The sequence below is a fragment of the Schistocerca serialis genome, chromosome 1 (genome assembly GCF_023864345.2).
Source record: "Schistocerca serialis cubense isolate TAMUIC-IGC-003099 chromosome 1, iqSchSeri2.2, whole genome shotgun sequence".
Lineage (NCBI taxonomy): Eukaryota > Metazoa > Arthropoda > Insecta > Orthoptera > Acrididae > Schistocerca > Schistocerca serialis.
The window spans coordinates 1,092,830,652-1,092,854,112 of NC_064638.1; the positions used below are offsets into that span (position 1 = coordinate 1,092,830,652).

Sequence of the window (23,461 nt, forward strand, 5' to 3'; positions counted from 1 at the left end):
AAGGATACATGCTGGATGATACAAACACTTAAAAATATGTAAATAACATATAAATACAGGTGAAAAAATCACAAAACTATGCCAAAATATGTGGTAAAAATCACAAAAAGGATGGAACAGGTGATATATATGGGGAAACAAGATGAAACCTGTGAGAGTAGACAGATAATGAAAGGTGAAAACCAACCGAAATTGATGTGAAAATGCAATGAGACAAAAAAGTAAAAAAATAAAAATTGTGGGTTGCAGGCCTATGGATGGATAAGGGTGGGGGAGTTGGGAGAAGAGGTAAAAGGTTGCATGGCACAGGAAGGTATGGAAAATAAAACACAAAAATACTTGAGAATGATGCAGGAAGAATGATCAGTTTGAAAATCTCGGATTAATGATATTGGCAGGAGTAGAGTGGGACATTCTGGCCTCAGCAATCAGATTTTGTGGGCATGTGGGTGAGAGTTGCATGTGTGTGTGTGTGTGTGTGTGTGTGTGTGTGTGTGTGTGTGTGTGTGTGTGGAGAGAGAGAGAGAGAGAGAGAGAGAGAGAGAGAGAGAGAGAGAGAGAGAGAGAGAGGGGGGGGGGGGAGGGGGAAGGGGGAGTGTGTTGTGTCTAATGTCACTGAAGGCCTTTCTTGCCAAAAATAACTTATTTGACTGTCTTTTTGTTGCACCTATCCGTAACTCAACGTCTCCACTACATGGTGAGCAGCAGTCTATCGTTTTCATAATATTGTCACTAATAAATCTAGTGGTTATAATATTGAAAGTCTGTTCATACACAGTGTCTTCTATTAACTGGTTATGGATTTCACTTTTTCAGACGGGTCCTGAGTCAGGAACTGACAAAGTGAAAAAGGTGGTTCATATATGTGCCACCACAGTTATTGCTTCAGATACAGATGTGCAGCACGGAGCCAGAACACTCCGGATAGTTCTGCTGGTAACCTCGGATTTCGCTGTGCTGCAACCGCACTACCTGAATACTTAAAACACTAATGCTTAAAAATGTTGCTACAAAAGGTAAGAAAAGTGTTAGATTTTAGAGGCTAGCATATTAGTACTTCTAATTAATTGAGAGATGGTATTGTTAGCTGGTACTTAACTTCAGTTGTAAAATGTTTATTACCAATTATGGACACATTTAAATTAAAAGGGACACGTTATATAGCTTTCAGTAATAATGATTTCTTCACTCGGGAAGGGAGAAGAGGGGTATGTTGTGGAAGTTTAAAAAGGGAGGGATGGTTACTCAGACCCCAGGATCAGAGAAACCTGCCTCAGGTGGATGGATCTCTTTCAACCTGAGGCCTGACGACTTGCCCTGCCTTTCTAAACTCCCCCAACAGATCCCTCTCTCCACTTTGATGACAAAACTATTAGTTCTGCTGGCTACGTAGTGTGTTGCCCTTACTTTCTTATTCGTCTGTAAGTGACACAGTACCTTTCACTTCCTGAAATTAAGTAATTCATTGTCACAAATTATTAGTTCCCTCAGCTGAATTTTCCTTGGTTACTATCAGTGTTTTCTTCCATACATCAGTTTTTAAATAATCTGGGAGGAAATGTGATAGCTCACTGAAGAGTAGAAATGCAAACAAAAATACTAACTTCACTATCTTTCAGACAAATCTTGTTTTTTGAGCTAGAGTACATGCACATACTAAGTTCCGCCACCAGCTGACTTCACAATGCAGGAACTGCAGTAAGGCAGGTAGACTTGTGTGCGAGGGGTTGTGCCGGATGGAATGGGTGAGGGGGGGGGGGGGGGGGAGGGGGAAACAGGCAGGGAGTGAGGGGGAGGACTAGGAAAGGGTGTCTGGTGAGGCGAATCGGAGGGGGCAGCAGAAGTATGAGATTGGAATGTGGAGAGGAAAAGCAGTATGTGCACGAGTTACAAACGCAACACCTGGGCACCATAGCTGATGAATTTGTGCATCAGACAATGACAATGACACAGAAGACTGTTCAGAAGAGGGTGTGACTGCAGAGGGTTAGTGGAGATTGTGGGCAGTATTACGGCAATTAAGTATGTGTTACAAACCTGCCTGACTCAGTCCCTTGCAATCAGGATCCACCCCTACTGGCCCCATATCACCTCTGTTAACGTTCCAAACTTTCCTAACCTCGACCATTGCCTGCCGTCATTCCCCAAATCCCTCAGCAAGGAAATAAATGTGATGTCTGCAGAAAGAACTGCAATCCTTCACCTAAAAACTGACCCCGATCTTGTAATCCTACCTGCTGACAAAGACTCCACCACTGTGGTTATGAAATGCAGGAATTACACAATGTAGGGACTCGGCCAGCTGTCAAATACACTCCTGGAAATGGAAAAAAGAACACATTGACACCGGTGTGTCAGACCCACCATACTTGCTCCGGACACTGCGAGAGGGCTGTACAAGCAATGATCACACGCACGGCGCAGCGGACACACCAGGAACCGCGGTGTTGGCCGTCGAATGGCGCTAGCTGCGCAGCATTTGTGCACCGCCGCCGTCAGTGTCAGCCAGTTTGCCGTGGCATACGGAGCTCCATCGCAGTCTTTAACACTGGTAGCATGCCGCGACAGCGTGGACGTGAACCGTATGTGCAGTTGACGGACTTTGAGCGAGGGCGTATAGTGGGCATGCGGGAGGCCGGGTGGACGTACCGCCGAATTGCTCAACACGTGGGGCGTGAGGTCACCACAGTACATCGATGTTGTCGCCAGTGGTCGGCGGAAGGTGCACGTGCCCGTCGACCTGGGACCGGACCGCAGCGACGCACGGATGCACGCCAAGACCGTATGATCCTACGCAGTGCCGTAGGGGACCGCACCGCCACTTCCCAGCAAATTAGGGACACTGTTGCTCCTGGGGTATCGGCGAGGACCATTCGCAACCGTCTCCATGAAGCTGGGCTACCGTCCCGCACACCGTTCGGCTGTCTTCCGCTCACGCCCCAACATCGTGCAGCCCGCCTCCAGTGGTGTCGCGACAGGCGTGAATGGAGGGACGAATGGAGACGTGTCGTCTTCAGCGGTGAGAGTCGCTTCTGCCTTGGTGCCAATGATGGTCGTATGCGTGTTTGGCGCCGTGCAGGTGAGCGCCACAATCAGGACTGCATACGACCGAGGCACACAGGGCCAACACCCGGCATCATGGTGTGGGGAGTGATCTCCTACACTGGCCGTACACCACTGGTGATCGTCGAGGGGACACTGAATAGTGCACGGTACATCCAAACCGTCATCGAACCCATCGTTCTACCATTCCTAGACCGGCAAGGGAACTTGCTGTTCCAACAGGACAATGCACGTCCGCATGTATCCCGTGCCACCCAACGTGCTCTAGAAGGTGTAAGTCAACTACCCTGGCCAGCAAGATCTCCGGATCTGTCCCCCATTGAGCATGTTTGGGACTGGATGAAGCGTCGTCTCACGCGGTCTGCACGTCCAGCACGAACGCTGGTCCAACTGAGGCGCCAGGTGGAAATGGCATGGCAAGCCGTTCCACAGGACTACATCCAGCATCTCTACGATCGTCTCCATGGGAGAATAGCAGCCTGCATTGCTGCGAAAGGTGGATATACACTGTACTAGTGCCGACATTGTGCATGCTCTGTTGCCTGTGTCTATGTGCCTGTGGTTCTGTCAGTGTGATCATGTGATGTATCTGACCCCAGGAATGTGTCAATACAGTTTCCCCTTCCTGGGACAATGAATTCACGGTGTTCTTATTTCAATTTCCAGGAGTGTATATCCACCTACAAGGTCTGTCTCAGTAACCCAGCAGGATCTGCAGCCCTTCCTCAAATCCTTAGGTCCAACTCAGAACCACTCCCCTGAGTTTCTTTCTCTTTCCACATGCCCCCCCCCCCCCCCAACCAGTACTTGCACTCCTACCGTCTACATGCTTTCTGACATTCATAAACCTGGTTACTATGCGCAGAGAGAGAATCTCTGCACTTGTGGGCCAACACCATCTGTGTGTTATCCGTGTATGTGACACAACATGCTGTGGACCATTAGCGAGTGCATTGCTGAAAGCCACCTACAACAGATAGTTCAGAACCTCACTCTTGATGGAAATATATTACAGCTAACAGCAACAAATAAACCAGAGCTCTTTGAAAATGTCCACATCGAAACTGGTATAGGTGATTAAGAGGCAGTTGTAGCAACAATGATTACCTAAGAACAAAGGACAATTAAAACACTTAGAAAGATTAATGTATTCTGTAACAACAATATGAAAAAGGTAGATTGCTAGTCACCACATAGAGAAGTCATTGAGTCACAGAAAGATACAATGAAATGACTGCTAACTTTAAAGCACACTTGAAACTTTTGGCACAGTGCAGGAGCATGTAGAGGTACTCAGGCTCAAGTTTAAAAGAATAATGGACTATGCACTGTATAGATAAGTTCCCAGTAGAACAGTTTATTTTGGGAGAGGGCCCTCCGTGGCATACACTCACTGTAGTGAAACTTCTAAATGAATTGAGAATACTGCAAAATTGGTGTAAAATAAAGCAAAAGGCTATAAATAGAGACATACTGAATGAAATGTGTTTGGCAGTCAAGAGAGCAGTGATTGAAGCCTTTAGTGACTGCCATAGCAGAATACTGTTGGAAGGTCTCTCACAAAATCCTAGAAATTCTGATCGCATGTAAAAGGTATTAGTGGCACCAAAGTTAGTGCCCAATCACTCACGGATGAGACAGGAATTGAAACTGATGGTAGCAGAGCAAAAGGAGAAATATTTAACTCTATTTTCAAGTGTTCTCTTAGAAAGAAAAACTCAGTAGTATTGCCATAATTTAATTGTTGTACCTCTGAAAGATGAGTGAGAAAGATATTAGTGTCAGTGGTGTTGAGAAACAGCTGAAATTGATAAAACAGAAGCCCGAGAGTGTGATGGAATCCCTGTCTGATTTATACTCTATGTGCTATTGAAATAGTCCCTCCTCTAACCTCAATCTATTGTAGATCCTGTGAACAAAAATCTGTGCTCATTAGCTGGAAGAAAGCACAGGTTACACCTGTCTACAAGATGGGTAGTAGAAGCTATCTGCAAAGCAACTGTCCAACATCCTTGGCATCCTTTTCTTGTAGAATCTTAGGACATATTCTGAGTTCAGACATAACCAGGTATCTCGAACAGAATGACCTTCTCCATGCCAACCAGCATGGATTCTGAAAACATTGACCATGTGAAAACAAACTTGCACTTTTCTTACATAATATACTAAAACCCATAGATCAAGGAAGTCGTGAAGATGCAGTATTTCTTGATTTCTGAAAAGCATTTGGCTCAGTGCCACATCTACACTTTTCATCAAAAGTATCAAGCAATATTTGTTACCAGAATGATGATTTCTTAGTATGGAGGAGACAGCATATTATCTTGGATAGAGAGTCGTGAATATATGCAGACGTAACTTTGGGAGTGGCCCAGGGACATGTTTTGAGTCCATTACCATTCTTGTTATATATTAATGACCTTGTGGACAACATTAATAGTAACCTCGGTTTTTTTGCTGATGATGCAGTTATCTATAATGAAGTACTGTGTGAAGAAGCTTTATAAATATTGAGCAATTTAAAATATAAAATATTTACTCATCAATCAGTGGCAGGAGAACATACATATACGAGGGCCGTTCAGAAAGTAACCTCCGGTTGATTTAAAAAAATACACCAAGTTTAATAAAAATATTTTAATATATACATCTTAAAACTACATCTTTGCACTATTTTTCTACATAGTCTCCATAGCGATTGAGGCACTTATCGTATCTCTTCACAAGCTTTGAAATTCCTTCTGCATAAAGATCACCCGCTTGTGCCTGGAGCTTGGTTTGGTAGGCGAATTTGAATGTGCCCACATCTTTGATTGTTCTTTTGTCTCAGGGTTCACGTACTTAATCCAGGTTTCGTCACCGGTCACGATTCTGTTTAACAATGGTTCTCCTTCGTCCTCATAACGTGACAGAAAGTCTAATGCAGAGGCCATTCTTTGAGTTTTGTGGTGGTCGGTTAGAATTTTGGGCACCCATCGTGCACAGAACTTACGGTAACCCAATCTTACTGTCACTATCTCGTACAAGAGAGTCTTAGAAATCTGTGGAAAACCAGTAGACAACTCCGACATTGAGAAACGTCGATTTTCACGAACTTTTGCATCAACTGTCTGAACGAGTTCGTCAGTCACCAATGATGGTCTACCACTCCTCTCTTCATCATGAACGTTTTCTCGTCCACTTTTAAATAAACGTACCCATTCACGGACAACTCCTTCACTCATAACTCTTGGTCCGTACACGGCACAAAGCTCACGATGAATAGCTGCTGCAGAATATCCTTTGGCTGTAAAAAACCTTATGACAGCACGCACTTCACATTTGGCGGGGTTTTCTATTGCAGCACACATTTCAAACTGCCACAAAAACTAAACTAGCGCAGGTGAGACGTTCACTCGACCACGGCTTGATGCCGACTGACCTGTTGAGTGCGTGAACGCACAGATGGCGTCGCTACTCCCCCCACAACCCACACTGTGACCAATCGGAGGTTACTTTCTGAACCGCCCTCGTATAAAAAAAGGGAGAAGGAAGAGAGGTGAGGGAAAAGGACGGGAGAGGTTTAGGAAAAAAGGGCAGAGTTCAGAAAAGTCACCCAGAACCCTGGGTCAAGGGAAAATTGCCAGACAGGATGCCCTCTTCATCCTGAGAAAGCCTATTTACAACATTTACAGAGCCAGCCTTAAACAATGGCTCTAGTAACATGCTACACCCCCCTGCTTATGGCTCATACAGGGATTGTGAGGACAAGATTATATTAATTACAGTGTGTATAGAGGCATTCAGTCAGTCATTCTTCCCGTGCTCCATTCCCAGATGGAATGGGAAAAAGCTCTGGTAACTGGTACAATTGGGTTGTACTCTCTGCCTTTCATTCCAGTGGTTTGCAGAATATAAGATGCAGATTTCACATTCCTGTGTAAATGACACGAATCATTTCTTCCACTGACAATCTGCAGTTCCTGTTCTTTTAGCACCCGATGCTCTGCTTGTCACTATCATAGCCACCGCCCTCTACACCGGGCTGAGCCTTTAGTTACAGGCTCTTAGGTGGAGCCACTAGAAAAGACATTTCTCAATAATGGATTACAGGATTTTAATTATCAGGACACATTTTGAATATTTCCCATATGAATTTACATAATGACAGTCAATGGTTTGGAACTGTTGATATCAACTGATGTTTTTTGAACAGGTAGTAGTTAATGCTGCATGTGGAATGCTAGTTAGCTCTATGTAGCAGAGGTTGGTGGGCATGGCATAGGTAACAGCTCTTATGGGCCTCCTGAAGAATCGTTCACTTCAGCCCCAGCAGTCTCTCTCAATGGAAAGGCCTCATATAATGCAAAAAAGTATGATCCCAATATGTTCCTTTACCTGGCCACAACATAGGAGGAATGCAATGCAGGACTAAACAAGGAGAAAAATCCCCCCCCCCCCAAGTCATTGGCCTGTACTTGGAGCGACAGGGACACCTTTTCAGCCACAAAGCCTTTATTTTTTGTTGAACACATTGAAGACAAATATGGGGAAGTTGCAACCATCTCCATCTCTCTAAGATGAGTAGAAGTTCCTTCCTGATTAAAACGTCATCTCCTGCACAGTCACGGGCACTGCTCTCTTGTGAAAAGTTAGGTTACATTCCCATGACTGTCACTCCCCCCCAAGGGTCTTGATAAGGTCCAGAGCACCATCTTTCACCATGATCTTCTTTTGAAATCTGACGGTGAGCTGCTGGCCAACTTAAGAGTGACAGGATGTGCATTTCACCTGTTGTGAAATTTCCTGGCGGATTAAAACTGTGTAAGGCAAAGGTCCCAAATTTGTCTTGGTTCAGCACACAGTTTTAATGTACCAGGAAGTTTCATATCTGCGCACTCTTCTTTGCAGAGTGAAAATTTAATTCTGGATTCATACATAGTGCCCATAGGGGAGCAAGGGAGAACAGAGTTGCTACTGAGGCCATCATCTTAGCTCTCGAGGGTGATACATTGTCTGTGAAAGTCAAGGTGATGGTGTACCGGTGTGACATGAAACCCAATGTTCTTCCTCCTAAGAGATGCTTCAGGTGTATGAAGTTCATAAGGAGGAAAGCTACCCCGACAGAGAAGTCGGCAATGTAAGACGTAGCGTTAGATTGTGTCATTTATATGAGACTAAGACACTCATACTTTTTTTTCTTTTGCTTCTTGATTTGTGAGCTTTTCCAGACATCTTTGAAGACATCTTCCCAGTGCATTACTACTCCTGTCTGCAGGAATTATGGTCGTCCTTTTCATGTGATCATTCCTTGTGCTCCTCTTCCCCCACCAAGTGAATTGGTGCATTGGGGAGGACGACGGTTCAAACCCGTCTCCGGCCATCCTGATTTAGGTTTTCCATGATTTCCCTAAATCATTTCAGGCAAACGCTGGGATGGTTCCTTTGAAAGGGCACGGCCGATTTCTTTCTCCATCCTTCCCTAATCCGAGCTTGTGCTCCGTCTCTAATGACCTCGTTGTCGATGGGACATTAAACACTAATCTCCTCCTCCTCCTCTTCCCCCTGTGTAAACTGTAGCATGCTCTATCCTGCTCACTATATTGCTCCACTTTTAAGCAGAAGAAATTCCCAGAATATAAGACCCTGGAAAAGCTCACAAATCAAGAAGCAAAAGAAAAAAAAAGTATGAGTGTCTTAGTCTCATATAAATGACACAATCTAACCAATCTAACGCTACATCTTACATTGTCGACTTCTCTGTCGGTGGTGCTTTCCTCTGTCGCATCTCTTAAAGTGGGCCCTCAGAGCTGCCCCCTAATACCTGCCCTCCAGGCAGTTGGCCCCCCCACCTAGTGCTTCCATCGCACCCCCTTCGAGAACATTGGCCCCCCACCTAGTGCTTCCATCGCACCCCCTTCGGGAGCATTGGCCCCCCACTTGCCAGGGACACCAGTCCCCATCCCGCAGCCATAGGGGTCTCATCCTCCTCCGGTTTCTCTAACTAGGAAGAGGTCCCTTGGCACTCTTCCTTCCACGGTTCCCATTGGGCCATAGCCAGATGCCAGACTGTGGCTGAAGACCATTGGACTTCTCGTTCTTCCTCTGTCACTGAAACCCATTCAGGGAAACTTTCCAAGTCCTTATCTTCGAGGAGGAGGAGGAGGAGGAGGAGGAGGAGGACAGAAGGAACCCTTCTAAGACAAAGGAAACTCCAGTGACTCCCATGCCACCAGACTCTGCATGTACTCCTCCTGTGCTCAAGATGGAGGTCCTGGTGACCCCTGAGACACCAGATCTCCGCAGCCAATGTGCCATAGAACCTATGTTAATGGATCCCCTGATGTCTCAACCAGAGGCAGCACATAACCCTGCATCACAACCTGCCTCCCTCCCCTCCGCCCAGTTGTTTCATGCTCCCACAGTGTTCAGTCAGTCTGAAATGGGTTTTTCAACCATCTGGCTGAGCTACTGCAGCTATTAAGCACCCTGCATTCTGTATTGGCATCCAGGAAAAGTGGTTTCCAGCAACTCAGAACCCTGCCCTTTGTGGATACCAATGTTATTTTAAGAATCATAGCAACTAAGAGGGTATCAGGTGCTGGAATATATATAGTGACCTTGTGTGTCTTGATACAGCTTTGGAGGCTGTGGCTGTTCGAGCAAGGGCACATCACGATTTTACCATCTGTAATGTTTATCTCCCTCCTGATAATGTTGTGTCCTAGGATGTACTGTCTGCATTACTCTCTCAGCTCCTCTCACCTTCCCTAGTCTTTGGTGGTTTCAACACCCATAACCCTTTGTTGGGTGGAATAATGAATATTGCCCTTGGTAAAGACATTGAAAATTTAATGGCACAGATTGATCTCTGCCTCTTGAACTCTGGTGCCTCCCCACACTTCAGTGTGGCACATGGAACTTATTCGGGCATTGATCTCCCCTTTTGCAGCCCTGGTCTTCTACCATCTATCCACTGGAGAGTTCACGGTGTCCATTGTGGTTGTGACTACTTCCGGATCTTCCCGTGTCTCCCTCAGCATTGCCCTCCTGGACTCCCACCCAGATGAGTTCTCTGTAATGCTGACTGGGGTGGATTCACCTCTGCTGTCGTCTTTAGCTCCCAATTGCAAGGCAGTATCGATGTGGCTGTAGAGCAAACAGCAGCAGCATTCTTTTGGCAGTCAGCCAAGTAGTTTCCTCTCCCTCGGGATCCCCCCCCCCATATCAGAAGACTGTACCCTGGTGGATCCTAGGGATCGCAGCGGCCATTAGAGATTGTAGGCAGGCTCTCCAGTGATGTAAGTGGCATCGTTCCCTGGAGCACCTCATTACCTTTAAATGGCTCCATGCCAGTGTCCACTACCTAATAAAACAATGAAAGAAAGAACACTGGGAACGGTATGTTTCCACCATTCGATCACGTACCTTCTATCATAGGTATGGACAAAGATCAGATGCCTCTGTGGTTTCCAGTCCTGTGGAAGTGTACCAAGTATTTCCTTAGATGGTGATGTTTATACTGATTGAGACACTGTCACTGAACATTTTTCTGAGCATTGCGCTCGCACATCTGCATCTGAGAACTAGCACCTTGCCTTTCGGCCCATAAAACAGCAGGTGGAGTGAATGCACTTATCTTTTACTACATGCGACATGGAGCCACAAAATGCTCCATTCAGTGTTCAGACCTCTATACCGCCCGATGCCATTGCCCTGGTACGGTCCCATAGCCAGACTGCATACACAACCAAATGCTGAAACATCTCTCAGTGGATTGTCAGCATCACATCCTTGGCCTCTTTAATCAGATCTGGAAAGGAAGAGAGTTTTCATCTCAGTGGCGAGAAAGCATGATAGTCCCAGTACTGAAACTGGGTAAGAACCACCTAGAGATGGACAGTTGTTGCCAATTCAGCCTTACCAGCATTCTCTGCAAGTTGCTCAAGCACATGATGAGCAAGCGGCTGAGTTGGCTCCTTGAGTCTCAGAGCCTTTTGGCTGTATCTCAGGGCAATTTTCACAAAGTCCGCTCCACTGCTGATAATTTGGTTTACCAGGAGTCCACCACCTGGATGGTCTTTGCACGTCATCAGCACCTCATCGCTGTTTTTTATGACCTACAGGTGGTGAATGACATGACATTGCATCACCACATCATTACTACATTACATGAGTTCGGTCTCTGGGGTCCACTCCCAATTTTTGTTAAGAACTTCTTGTTGCACCATACATTTTGGGTTCAAGTGGGTGCTTCACTTAGTAACCCCATTTTACAAGAGAATGGGGTCCTGTAGGGCTCTGTAGTGAGCATCCCTCTCTTTCTGGTGGCCATAAATGGTCTAGCAGTAGCTGTGTGGCTTTGGTATCATTCTCCCTACATGCCAATGATTTTTGCTTTTATTATTGCTCCTCTAGTATGGGTGTTGCTGAGCGTCACCTTCAGGGCACCGTACGAAAGGTGTAATCTTGATCTCTCACCCATGGCTTTTGGTTTTCAGCCGCCAAGACTGGGTCATGCACTTCTGTCACCATCATGATGCCCACCCACACCTAGAGCTTTACTTAGACTATCAATTACTCCTTGTAGTTGAGATGCACTGCTTTTTGGGACTAGACTTCGATTCCTGGCTGACGAGGCTTCCCAACCTTTGCCAACTTAAGCAAAAGTGAACACTTCACTGCCTCAGTAACTAGCTGGGATGCAGATTGCTCTACCTTTTTGCAGCACTACAAAGTCCTGATTCTGTCCCATCTTGATTATGGAAGTGTTGCATATGGTTTCGCATCACCCTCAACACTACGGGAAGTGGACCCCATTCATCACTGTTGGCTCCAACTTGTGAGAGGGGCCTTCCGAACTAGCCCTGTGGGCAGCCTACTAGTTCAGGCAGGAACCCGTCTATTACCAGCAGGCACTATATGCATTCGTAGCTTCTGTTAACATCCTGACTACCATGTCCTTTGTGCTGGAAGGGAGCTCCACTTCCCACAACAGCGACCCAGAACTGGGTTTACAATTGCTGCATGCCTCCAGTGTCTCTGTTCGGAACTGCAACTTCCTCCACTGTCACCTCTGGTAGGGAAACATCACATCTACCCTATAGCTTATCCCCCAACCTCAGATTTGCCTCGAAGTCTGCTTTGGTCCAAAAGATTCCATTGACCCCACAATTTTCTCCCCATTCTTGGCTCTCCTTGAGACATATCGGGGTTTGGAAGTGGTGTTCACTGATGGCTCAAAAGCCGACAGTAGAACAGCCTTTGCATACACACCTGCATTGTGCAGCGAGCTCCGCTCTCTGCCAGATGGCTGCAGTGTCTTCACTGCTGAATTGATGGCCATTAAACTAGTCCTTGGCCATGTTCATTCTTCCACTGGCAAGAGTATCCTAGTCTGTGGTGACTCCCTTAGTCCCCTTCAGGCTGTAGGTCAGAGCTAGTCTCCTCACCCACTGATTATGGCTATCCAGAGCCTTGTCTCTGACCTCCACCAAGCTGGATGGCCAAACGTTTTTGTTTTGCACCCCCAGTCATGTTGGGATTTCAAGAAATTCACAAGCTGACTAGTTGGCCAGATGGCCACCAGGATGCCTATTCTGAAAATGAGGATCCCAGAACCAGATTTTCAACTGTAGATATTCTGGAAGTCTGGAACTCAGAACAGTCTGCCCTAATTTCCACAAACAAACTGAGGACAATTAAGGAGATCATGACCACTTGGCAGTCTTTCGTGCATGTTTCTCGCAAGAAATCCACCATCCTCTGTCGACTCAGCATTGTCCACATGTGGCCGACCCATGGCCGTATTCCCTGACATGAGGATCTCCCTCACAACCGATGCAGAGCTCACGTGACAAAGGCCCACTTACTCGTAGATTGCCCTAATTTGGCTGCTTTGAGGCCGCATCTTAATCTTCGTGACACACTACCTCTGGTGCTAGCAGACAGTGCCAGAGTGGCTGGCCTGTTGTTTCACCTGCAAAGGTGATTTCTATTCATCCCTGTGATGTAGGGCTTTTTGATCTCCTTGACTATCTGAGGGATTGGTGGGGTACCCATCATATGGGGCCCTGGGGATCCCTTAGTGGCCCTTGCTTGGTGGCCCAGCCTGGCCTCTACCGTTCCTACCCTTTTATTCTCTGTATTCTTTTTCATTTCTTGGTTTTAGCATAAACAGTGTGGATTGAACTCAACCTAAACTTAAACATCTCACGTTTGGAATTGAAAACCCAAAAAACATTAAGTATATAGCGAAGCTAATATTTGCAGCATTAAATATCTCTCCAGATGCATCTTTTAGTGTGACTTGTTTTGATAAAGTGTCGGGAAATGTGACACTGGGAGAGTTTTCTTATCTTGGTGTTAGCTTTTGGTGCTATTTGGTAGTTGATAATAAAACGGTGGTGACAAACCAATGTGAAACATAGCCCAAGATCTAGTTTAGTTCCATTTGATAAATACTGCAACCTTCCCCAGCATGGATGCAACGAGCTGTGCCTGCTCTGAAGTAACATCCCCAGTGCCCAAGGCCTTGAACTATTTCCAACATCCGACTCCTACAACTACAACTACTTCATTCCTGGTCACCATGACCAACTATGTCCTTACCCACAATTGTTTCTCCCCATCATCTACAAATGAATTCGTGCCACAGCAATGGACATTTGCAAGGCACCTTTGTATGACAACCTATTCATGGGTCATCTAGAGGAATCCTTCTTAACCACCCAGAATCCCAAACCACTCACCTGGTTCAGATTCATTGATAACATCTTCATGATCTGGACTGATGATAACACTCTGTTGACATTCCTCCAGAACTTGCTCCCCCAGTTGCTCCGCTTGGTACTCTGCAGCCCAACAAGGATGGCTGCATTAGTACCTCTGTCACCATCACATTTCTCAATCATGAGCAGTACCTCCATTGTGACAGCCGCCACCCATTCCACTCCACACTAAAAGTGGCCACCCATCCAGCCTAGCCACCCATGGCCATCACATCTATAGTGATGAGCAGTCCCTCACCAGAGGTGCCAAGGGTTTTGCTAAGGCCTTCACAGACTGCAGTTACCTTCCCAACATTGCCCAGAAACAGGTCCCCTGTGCCTTGTCTCACCAGTCACCTACCATCCCTCACATACCCATTGACCAGCAACAAAGGAGCAGTCCACTCATGACTCAATACCACCGTGGACTGGAGCAACTGAATCACATTCTCCGCCAGGACTTTGATCATCTCTCACCCTGTCCTGAAGTAAAAAACATCCTCCCCACAGTAGTAGTCCACTGCCTGCACAACCTATGCAATATCATTGTTTGTTCCTGCTCCAAGCCTTTTCCTCATGGCTCATGTCCCAGAAGTAATCCTAGATGGAAGACGTGTCTCATACATCCTCCAACTACCACCTGCTCCAGTCCTGTCACTGGCCACCCTCCTACCCCATCAAAAGCAGGGCCATCTGTGAAAACATCCATATGATACACTAACATAATTGCTACCACCCTGCTGCATTGTATGTGGGCGTGACAACTGACAGGCTGTATATCTCCATGAATGGCCACTACCAAGAGACAGCAGGACCATCCAGTTGCTGAACATGTCACCCAACATAATGTGCTTCACTTTAATGACTGCTTAACAGCCTGTGCCATCTGGATTCTTTCCACCAACACCAGCTTCACTGATCTACACAGGTGGGAACTCTTCCAACAATATGTCCTTCATTACTGTAACCCTTCCTGGCCTCTACCTTTGCTAGTCTCTGCCCTCCACCTGGATATCCCCTTCCCTGCCCCCACTCTAGCACTACACATGCCTTCTGTCCCACCAGTACCCCTACTTTTTTCTTCTGTTTTCTACTCTTCTTGCATCTCTCCTTTTCCACTTCTCAGACCAGAGACAAGGGTCATGCCTTATCAATGATAATTTGTTTGAAATCTGACAGGAATTGAGTCAGTTCCATCTGCGTGCTTCACCTTGTCCTCCGTATCCCGACAAGGATGGTTGCATCAATACTTTTCTCCACAGCAAACCTACCAACCAGTAGCAGTGACCCTTGCATATTTGGAGTCAGCTACCTTGAGAAAGGCCATTTCTCACAGCAGCATATAAAGCTGAATATCTTCAGTTGGTCAAACATAAAACTGCTCATGAGTTGACTGGAGGCATGTAGTGTGGTCTGATGAATTGTGATTTTGCCTTTCTTCAAATGGTGCAAGATGCAGAGAACACTGACAGCCCAATGACGTATTTAACCTACAGTATGTGGAGAGTGTAATTCAGGCTGGAGCAGTTCTGTAACCTTTCAGAGGTGTTTTTCATGCCATGACTTGAGCTCACTCATTCAGGTTACTGTAACACAAACCGGAAGTTTATTTCAGTATTCTCAGTGACTGCATGTTGGCCTTCCTTTTCTGTATATCTTCACGATGATTATGCTGTGGACACACTAATAAATTTCCAACTCATTTCTCCAACTGGCAATGTTCTTTTTCATGACATTTTGGGGGTTCTATCAAGATGACGTTGACTTCTTGCTATAATATTTCAGCCAGCAATGGTTGTCAGCTGAAGTATCATTGCAAGAAGTCGACGTCATCTGGCTGCAATCGTGAAACTTCATGGGATGCTCTTTACACCAGGAAAATTTCAAGAATCACATCAGATACTTCTTCGGGAAGGAAATGGCATCACACGTATACAGTGGTTGGATAAGTTACATAAAAGCGAGTGAGATTTTTAAATTCTTTGTGTTTTTTACTGAAGAACTAGGACAATCACCTCATTCAGAAGTTTGCCAGAATGACACATTTTAGCAAGACCACCAGTGTGAAGTTCATCACATGTATGGCAAGCCTAGCACTAGTGAGGGAGAGGATTCATTTTACTCACCCTAAACTGGATACCATTTTTAAAAAAACCAACTTTTTTATGTGCTCCTGGAGATTGTTGCCAGTCTCCTATCTCTCTCCTGGGAATGGTTCGATGGAATGATCTGGGTAAAATTGGACTAGGTCTTTATGAAGTCTACTTCAAGACAATCTTCAAAGTTTGCACACATGTCGGTAATATTACTGCAAGGATAGGTTTTGGACAGTGTGATGTCTGTTGGTGCTTGGGAAAGGCTTGAACTTTGTGCCTACACCTAGAACCTTGCCTTTAACTGATTTCATTAGTGCTGTTAGACATCTTCCCAGTGGTGCTGCAGAAGAAGTAAGAAATGATACGCATTGTGCACTTACAAAAGCTCACCTCAGAAGACTAAAATTTCCTCCATGTAAAGGCCTGCATTATGCAAGCTACAAGCAAAGCCTTAAGCGTTTATCCTTCCAGCGGATAAGGGAAACGCTGCTCTGTTGTTACCATGTGAGATCGATGACCATAGAACTCTGTTCTACCAAAGTTATACGGTCATCCAAGGAGTCACAAAGATCATCTTCCGTTACGTCTTATTGTGAGCAATATTGACTCATTGACGTATGACTTGACTTGACATCTTGTGTCTTTACTGAGACCTTAGGTGGGGATGTGCTCGCATCATATTCACAGCTCTGGTGACTTTATTAATAGATTGAAGTCACTTTGCCTCAGTGAATTAGTCTGATTAGTGAGCTCTGATGTTACTGGGTGACAAATATTGAAGTATATGAAGGGAAAAAAAGACCTAAATTAGTTACAATCTGGGCCACGCACACAATTTATTCAACATGTAAACGTCACTACAGATATTCAGATTTAAGTTATGACATGTTTGATATGCCTGCCATCATTGGCGATGATGATGATGATGATGATGATGATGATGATGATGATGATGATGATGTGGTCTTAAGTGCTGAGACTGGTTTGATGCAGCTCTCCGTGCTACTCTATCCTGTGCAAGCTGCTTCATCTCCCAGTACCTACTGCAACCTACATCCTTCTGAATCTGTTTAGTGTATTCATCTCTTGGTCTCAGTCTACGATTTTTACTCTCCAAGCTGCCCTCCAATACTAAATTGGTGATCCCTTGATGCCTCGGAGCATGTCCTACCAACCGATCCCTTCTTCTAGTCAGGTTGTGCCACAAGCTCCTCTTCTCCCCAATTCTATTCAATACCTCCTCATTAGTTATGTGATCTACCCATCTAATCTTCAGCATTCTTCTGTAGCACCATGTTCTTGTCCGAACTATTTATTGTCCATGTTTCACTTCCATATATAGCTACATTCCATACAAATACTCTCGGAAACGACTTCCTGACACTTAAATCTATACTCGATGTTAACAAATTTCTCTTCTTCAGAAACGCTTTCCTTGCCATTGCCAGTCTACATTTTATATTCTCTCTACTTCGACCATCATCAGTTATTTTGTTCCCCAAACAGCAAAAATCCTGTACTACTTTGTCTTATTCCCTAATCTAATTCCCTCAGCATCACCCGAGTTAACTCTACAACATTCCATTATCCTCGTTTTGCTTTTGTTGATGTTCATCTTATATCCTCCTTTCAAGACACTATCCATTCTGTTCAACTGCTCTTCCAAGTCCTTTGCTGTCTCTGACAGAATCACAATGTCATCGGCGAACCTCAAAGTTTTCATTTCTTCTCCATGGATTTTAATACCTACTCCGAACTTTTCTTTTGTTTCCTTTATTGCTTGCTCGATATACAGATTGAATAACATCAGGGAGAGGCTACAACCCTGTCTCACTCCCATCCCTTTCATATCCTTCGACTCTCACAATTGCCATCTGGTTTCTGTACAAATTGTAAATAGCCTTTTGCTCCTGTATTTTACCCCCGCCACCTTCAGAATTTGAAAGAGTATTCCAGTCGACATTGTCGACATTGTCAAAAGCTTTCTCTAAGTCTACAATTGCTAGAAACGTAGGTTTGCCTTTCCTTAATCTTTCTTCTAAGATGGAATTATTATATTCTTCTTGAAGTCTGAAGGTGTTTTGCCTGTCTCATACATCTTGCTCACCAGATGGTAGAGTTTTGTCAGGCCTGGCTCTCCCAAGGCAGTTAGTAGTTCTAATGGAATGTTGTCTACTCCCGTGGCCTTGTTTTGACTTAGGTCTTTCAGTGCTCTGGCGAACTCTTCACGCAGTATCATATCTCTGATTTCATCTTCATCTACAGCCAATGATGTGGCACAGACAAATAGCAAAATTCTCCATGACCCGCTGGAGTGTTGGTACATCGATGCCGTCAATGACCTCCTGAATGGTTTTTTTCAGCTCAGCAATGGTTTTGGAGTTATTGCTGTACACCTTGTCTTTAATATAGTCCCACAAAAAGGAATCACGTGTGTTCAGATCCAGAAAATATGGCGGCCAATCGAGACCCATGCCAGTGACCTCTGGGTACACAGAGCCAGACTGCACTTCCCAAAGTGGTCCTCCAATACATCAAACACTTTACTGCCTTGATGGGATTGAGGTCTGTCTTGCATGAATCACATCTTGTTGAAATCACTGTCACTTTGGGTAATGGGGGTGAAATCATCTTCCAAAACCTTCATGTACTGTTTGGTAGTCACCGTGCCATCGAGGAATATCACACCAATTATTCCGTGACTGGACATTGCTCACCACTTTGTCACCTGATGAGTGTGAAGAGACATCTCGATCACAAAATGCAGGTTCTCAGTCCCCCAGGTGCGTCAATTTTGCTTATTGATGAACCTATCCAAATGAAAGTGGACTTCGTCGCTAAACCATACCGTATTCACATAAGTCCTGTTTGTCAATTTTGTGGACAATAGCATTGGCAAAACACAACCGCTGTTCCATTGCCCTGAGGCTTAATGGCTGATGGTTTGAATTTTGTGTGGGAAGAGATGCAGGTCTTCAACAACAATTTGTCACAGTGTCTCACAGTTGGTTCCTACCTGTTGTGCAGCTTGTCTGATCAATTTCCTGGGGCTGGTTTGAACACAGCACGTGTCTTCTCAGTTTTTTCAGACATTTTCACTGTTTCTGGATGATCAACATTGCCGACACTGTCATCATGAACACTACCCATCATCTCAAGCTTGCGAATCAAAGTCTCGATTGTCAGCATACTTGGACTGATTGTCTTCAACTTGAACTCGGTTGCAAACTTCCTTTGAGTAACAGTTAGGCTGTTATTGCTTGCATAGTAGGCCTTCACAAAGTCTATACGCTCAGGCATACTGCACTGTGACATTTTCAAGTGCAAATGGCCAAAAACAACAAGGCATGTGCACATGTGCATAGTAATTCCCATCATGTGTCGTGGCCAACCGCACAGTTTGAACATCCTAATGCAAACCATTCAGAAGTTATGACAGTTTTATTTCATATAGTTCAATAATTTTCACCCTGTATCTCACTCTTTATTAGAGTCCCTCTCATGGACGCATTGTCATCTCATCAGCAGTAAGTTCAAAGCTGATATAACAACTATATTTCATCATACTCTTTCCTAAACCTACTCTTTACTAAACAGTGAATATTTTGAACAAATTGAGAGTGTTGCCATGGGTAGTCCTCTCTCCCCTCTGGTAGCCAACTTCTGGAAGGCTTTGAGGAGAGGGCACTTCATTCGGCAGAACTTAATGTAAAAGTCTTCTGATGACATGTAGATGATATTTTTGTAGTGTGGTCCCATCATGAACAAGAACTGTTAAACTTCTTGCTTCATCTGAATTTGATCCACAAGAATATCATATTTACAATGGAAGTGGAGATGGTTGGCTGTCTGCCATTTCCCGATATCTTGGTCTTTTAGAAAGTGGATGGATCATTGGGGCATCCCATATAGCAAAAGCCCACACATACAAATCTGTATTTGAAGGCATTTAAGTGTCACCACCCATCACAAATTATGGGCATCCTTGAAATGTTTGTGCACTGGACATATGATGTGCCTGACAGAGACAGCCTTGCATAGGAGCTGGAATGCCCACAATCTGTGTTCAAAGATACTGGATATTCTTCACATCAGATCAGCACAGCTTTAAGGAAGAAGAAATGACACCCTCAAGATCAAGAGGAGGAGGAGCAGTTAAAGACCAGGGTGTTCCTCACATATGTCTGCAATATTTTATCAAAACTCGGCAGAATTTTAAGGAAACATTATGTCAAAGTAATCTTCTGCCCTCTTACAAAGACTCTTACAAAGACTCTTGCTCATCTCAATTTGGTAAAGGATGATCTGGGATTGCAGAGGGCTGTAATCTACAGAATACCTTGGCATTGTAGCAAAGCCTGCATTTGTCAGTTAACGCATACAGTGTGTGATAGGTCCATTGAACCTAATCGCCACTTTGTGTTTCTCAGCCCAGTAATTCAGCCATAGCCAAGCATTGTATCTCCACAGGGCATTCCATCAGTTATTCGGTGATGGAAATCTTGGCCTTTATGAGATTCTTCTGGGATTCAGTTATTAAGGAAAAGTTTGAAATATATTTGGCAGATCTTATTAATCGGGATGACTCTCCATACTACCAAAATGTCCTCAATCCATTCACAAATTTCACTTGATACCCCCACTTGATCGAACTTTTGACAATAAGCGTAGGTGTGGTACTGAGTTGAATGCTTTTTTGGAAATAAAAAAATACAGCACGTACCTGGTTGCCTTGATCCAAAGCATTCAGTACGTCATGTGAGAAAAGTGCAAGTTGAATTTCACATTATCAATGTTTTCACAGAGGAGATCATTCAGTTAGAGTACCTCATTATGTTTGAACGCGGAATATGTTCTGAGATTCTTCAACAAATAGTCATTAAGGATATTGGATGGTAGTTTTGTGGATCACATCTACTACCCTTCTTGTAGACATGTGTGACCTGTGCCTTTTTCCAAGAACTGGACATGGTTTTTTGTTCGAGGGATCTGTGACATACTATAGTTAGAAGAGGAGCTAATTCAGCTGCAAATTTACTACAGAATGTGACAGGGATTCCAACGTGCTCTGGAGCTTTGTTCAATTTTTTGGAGAATCTAGCAAGTCACATGGAACACCCCAGAGCCTCTGCTGCTGAGGTGCCTTGCAGTGTACCCGACATGGGGACCTGCACTCATCACAAAGTGAGTGGCATGTGGTAATGCATTCACATCCCTTGAGGCAGAGTGTCAGTGTCGAGGCTGGCTGATTGGCCTCGCCCATACACCCTGTGAATGGACAGGTGGCCAATCCTTCAGCATGGTCTGAGCAGTCACACAGAGAGGGGTTTTCTAGTTATCGGCAACTCCAGTGCCAGGCACATTATGAAGCCCTTTAAGGAAATACCAACCAGGGCCAAAAATAAATTCAATGTACTCTTAGTACATCTGCCTGGGGACCTCATCCGAGTTGTGGATGAGGCACTGCCTGTAGCTGTCGAGCATGCATGTTGCAATTGTCTGCAAGTTGTGGCTCACATGGGCACCAGTGACGTGTTCCTAGCAGAGCATCCACGGAGTGTGTGACATTCTCCTTATCTATAGTCTGTAGTTGCACTCTGTTTTGAAGAATCTTAGTCTCATATGTAGTTGAACTGAAATGGTATCCTGAAAACTGGGGCCATGTAGGGTAGATCCAAATAATGTAGAGTGGATGTGAAATAAGTTTTAAAGTGATACATCCCAATATATTTGCACTCTAGCCAAGTTGGTGGCCAGTTCTGGTTTCACATTTCACAGTTTCTACAGGTAAACAAAAGTGCATGTCCTCCCTAAAGGTACGTAAGGAAGGAGAGTCATCTGATTTCTAGAACAGGTTACAGTTTTAGTTGAAAAGCAGCTCAAAATAATGTCACACCAGAAACTGTAACCCCGGCATGAAACTCAAATTTGCAATTCATTAGTACTTTTTAAGTTGAGCATTTACTAGGTTGCCTTAGATTTTAAGATGCCAAGGTATTACACAGTTTCATATTCTTTGCAGGCACACTTTTTGCACACTTACATGAAGATGCAGAGTTCACCTTAATCGATACAAAATTGTGAGCACCAGGCTAGCAGTATTTAGACTTTCTTATCCCTGTACATGGCTAATGTGGTAGACGCGGGGGCACTGGTGTGATGTGTATATGTAATAAAACCTTGGAATTCTGTTGGGTTAGTTTCTACTATTTGGCATGGACTCAAAGAATTTACTACTGTTTTTTTATAAAAAATGTTTCAGGTTAATAATCCACAAAAGTATACAGAGCATTATTATTATGCATCATCGGAAATCCCCTATTTATAAGTATGGCATCCATCTTGCAACAAATATTTCATGATAAAATTATTCAAAATGTTAATTACTGACTGAATTAAGTAGCAAGTGGTGATGTCAGATCCAGAAAAAATCAACAATAAGATTATGTTGTCAAAGTTCAGAATCTTGCAGTCATTAAAGCAAAATGGTGATTGAAATTTTGAGGGTCTGTCTGTTTAATATGAATTATTTTGTGATTTAATTAATTTCAGATAATTCTAAGTACATTCTCAGAAAGTTGGAATCATCTGCTTTCGAAAGAGCGATAATGATACCTTCTCTGCTGCTTATTTGCTCACGGTGTTTCTCCTGTAATCTGACTTTGTTGTAAATTTTATTAGGTGTCACTTTTAATTATTCAGGCTCACAGGAAAACCAATTGCATTGTTATACTCATGCAGATAAATATAAACAAATGAGCTATAAGTTTGAATGAGATTTGCTGTAAATAACAATTTTACATGTATATTAAAAGTCCACCTGCATTAGATATAGAATGAGAAGGCAGGGGGAAAGGGTGGGGAGGGGAGGGGGCGACTCTAGTTGTTCTTGGGAGCAGGAAACATAACAGATGGGCTAAACCACAACTTATTACATATCAAGAGCACATGTATTTTTTTTAGGCTATGCAGTAGTTTTGGATTCTCCAGTGAACACTCACCAGTCGAAATGCAGAGTGAAATCAGGTCAGCTAGAAAATAAAGACACTTCAACTATGAAAATTTTAACAGAAGCTATCAAAGTATTCATAAGAAAGTTCCTGAATTTACTGTCTTCAGGAAGGATGTCATGTCCAAATTATTCTTGGAACTGAGAGCTGGCTGAAATCCAAAGTAGAAAGCTCTGAAACATTTAGTGAGGCATGGAATGTATATTGTAAAGACAGAGTAGATGCCACAGGAAGGTCATTGCATTTGACAAAAATATTGTGTCTGTCAAGGTCGAAATCGAGTCTGCCTTAAGTTACCTGAATGCGTGTAACAGTTCTAGGGAAACTCAAGGTAATTATCAGACATTTTTACCAGCCCTCTGATTCTACCATGGCAGTTCTCAAATATTCAAAAAAAGTCTACATTCAGTAGTGGCAAAATACCGAACTCATACAGTATTAGTCACCATAAAATAAGGGAAATCATTGCTCACACGGAAAGATTTAAGTTTTTTTTTCTCCTGCATGCTGTTAGAGAGTGGAATAACAGAGAATTATTGCAAAG

At 44.1% G+C, this 23,461-nt stretch overlaps 1 protein-coding gene across 1 annotated transcript in view; it reads left to right on the forward strand.

Moving 5' to 3' along the window:
- Positions 1 to 23,461, forward strand: part of LOC126455600 (formylglycine-generating enzyme) — a 133,495-nt gene that overhangs the window by 97,912 nt on the left and 12,122 nt on the right. The window contains 2 exon segments of the mRNA XM_050091361.1: positions 746 to 844; positions 847 to 1,016. Of these exon segments, the coding sequence (XP_049947318.1) occupies positions 746 to 844; positions 847 to 992 (245 nt within the window). The 3' untranslated portion in view covers positions 993 to 1,016.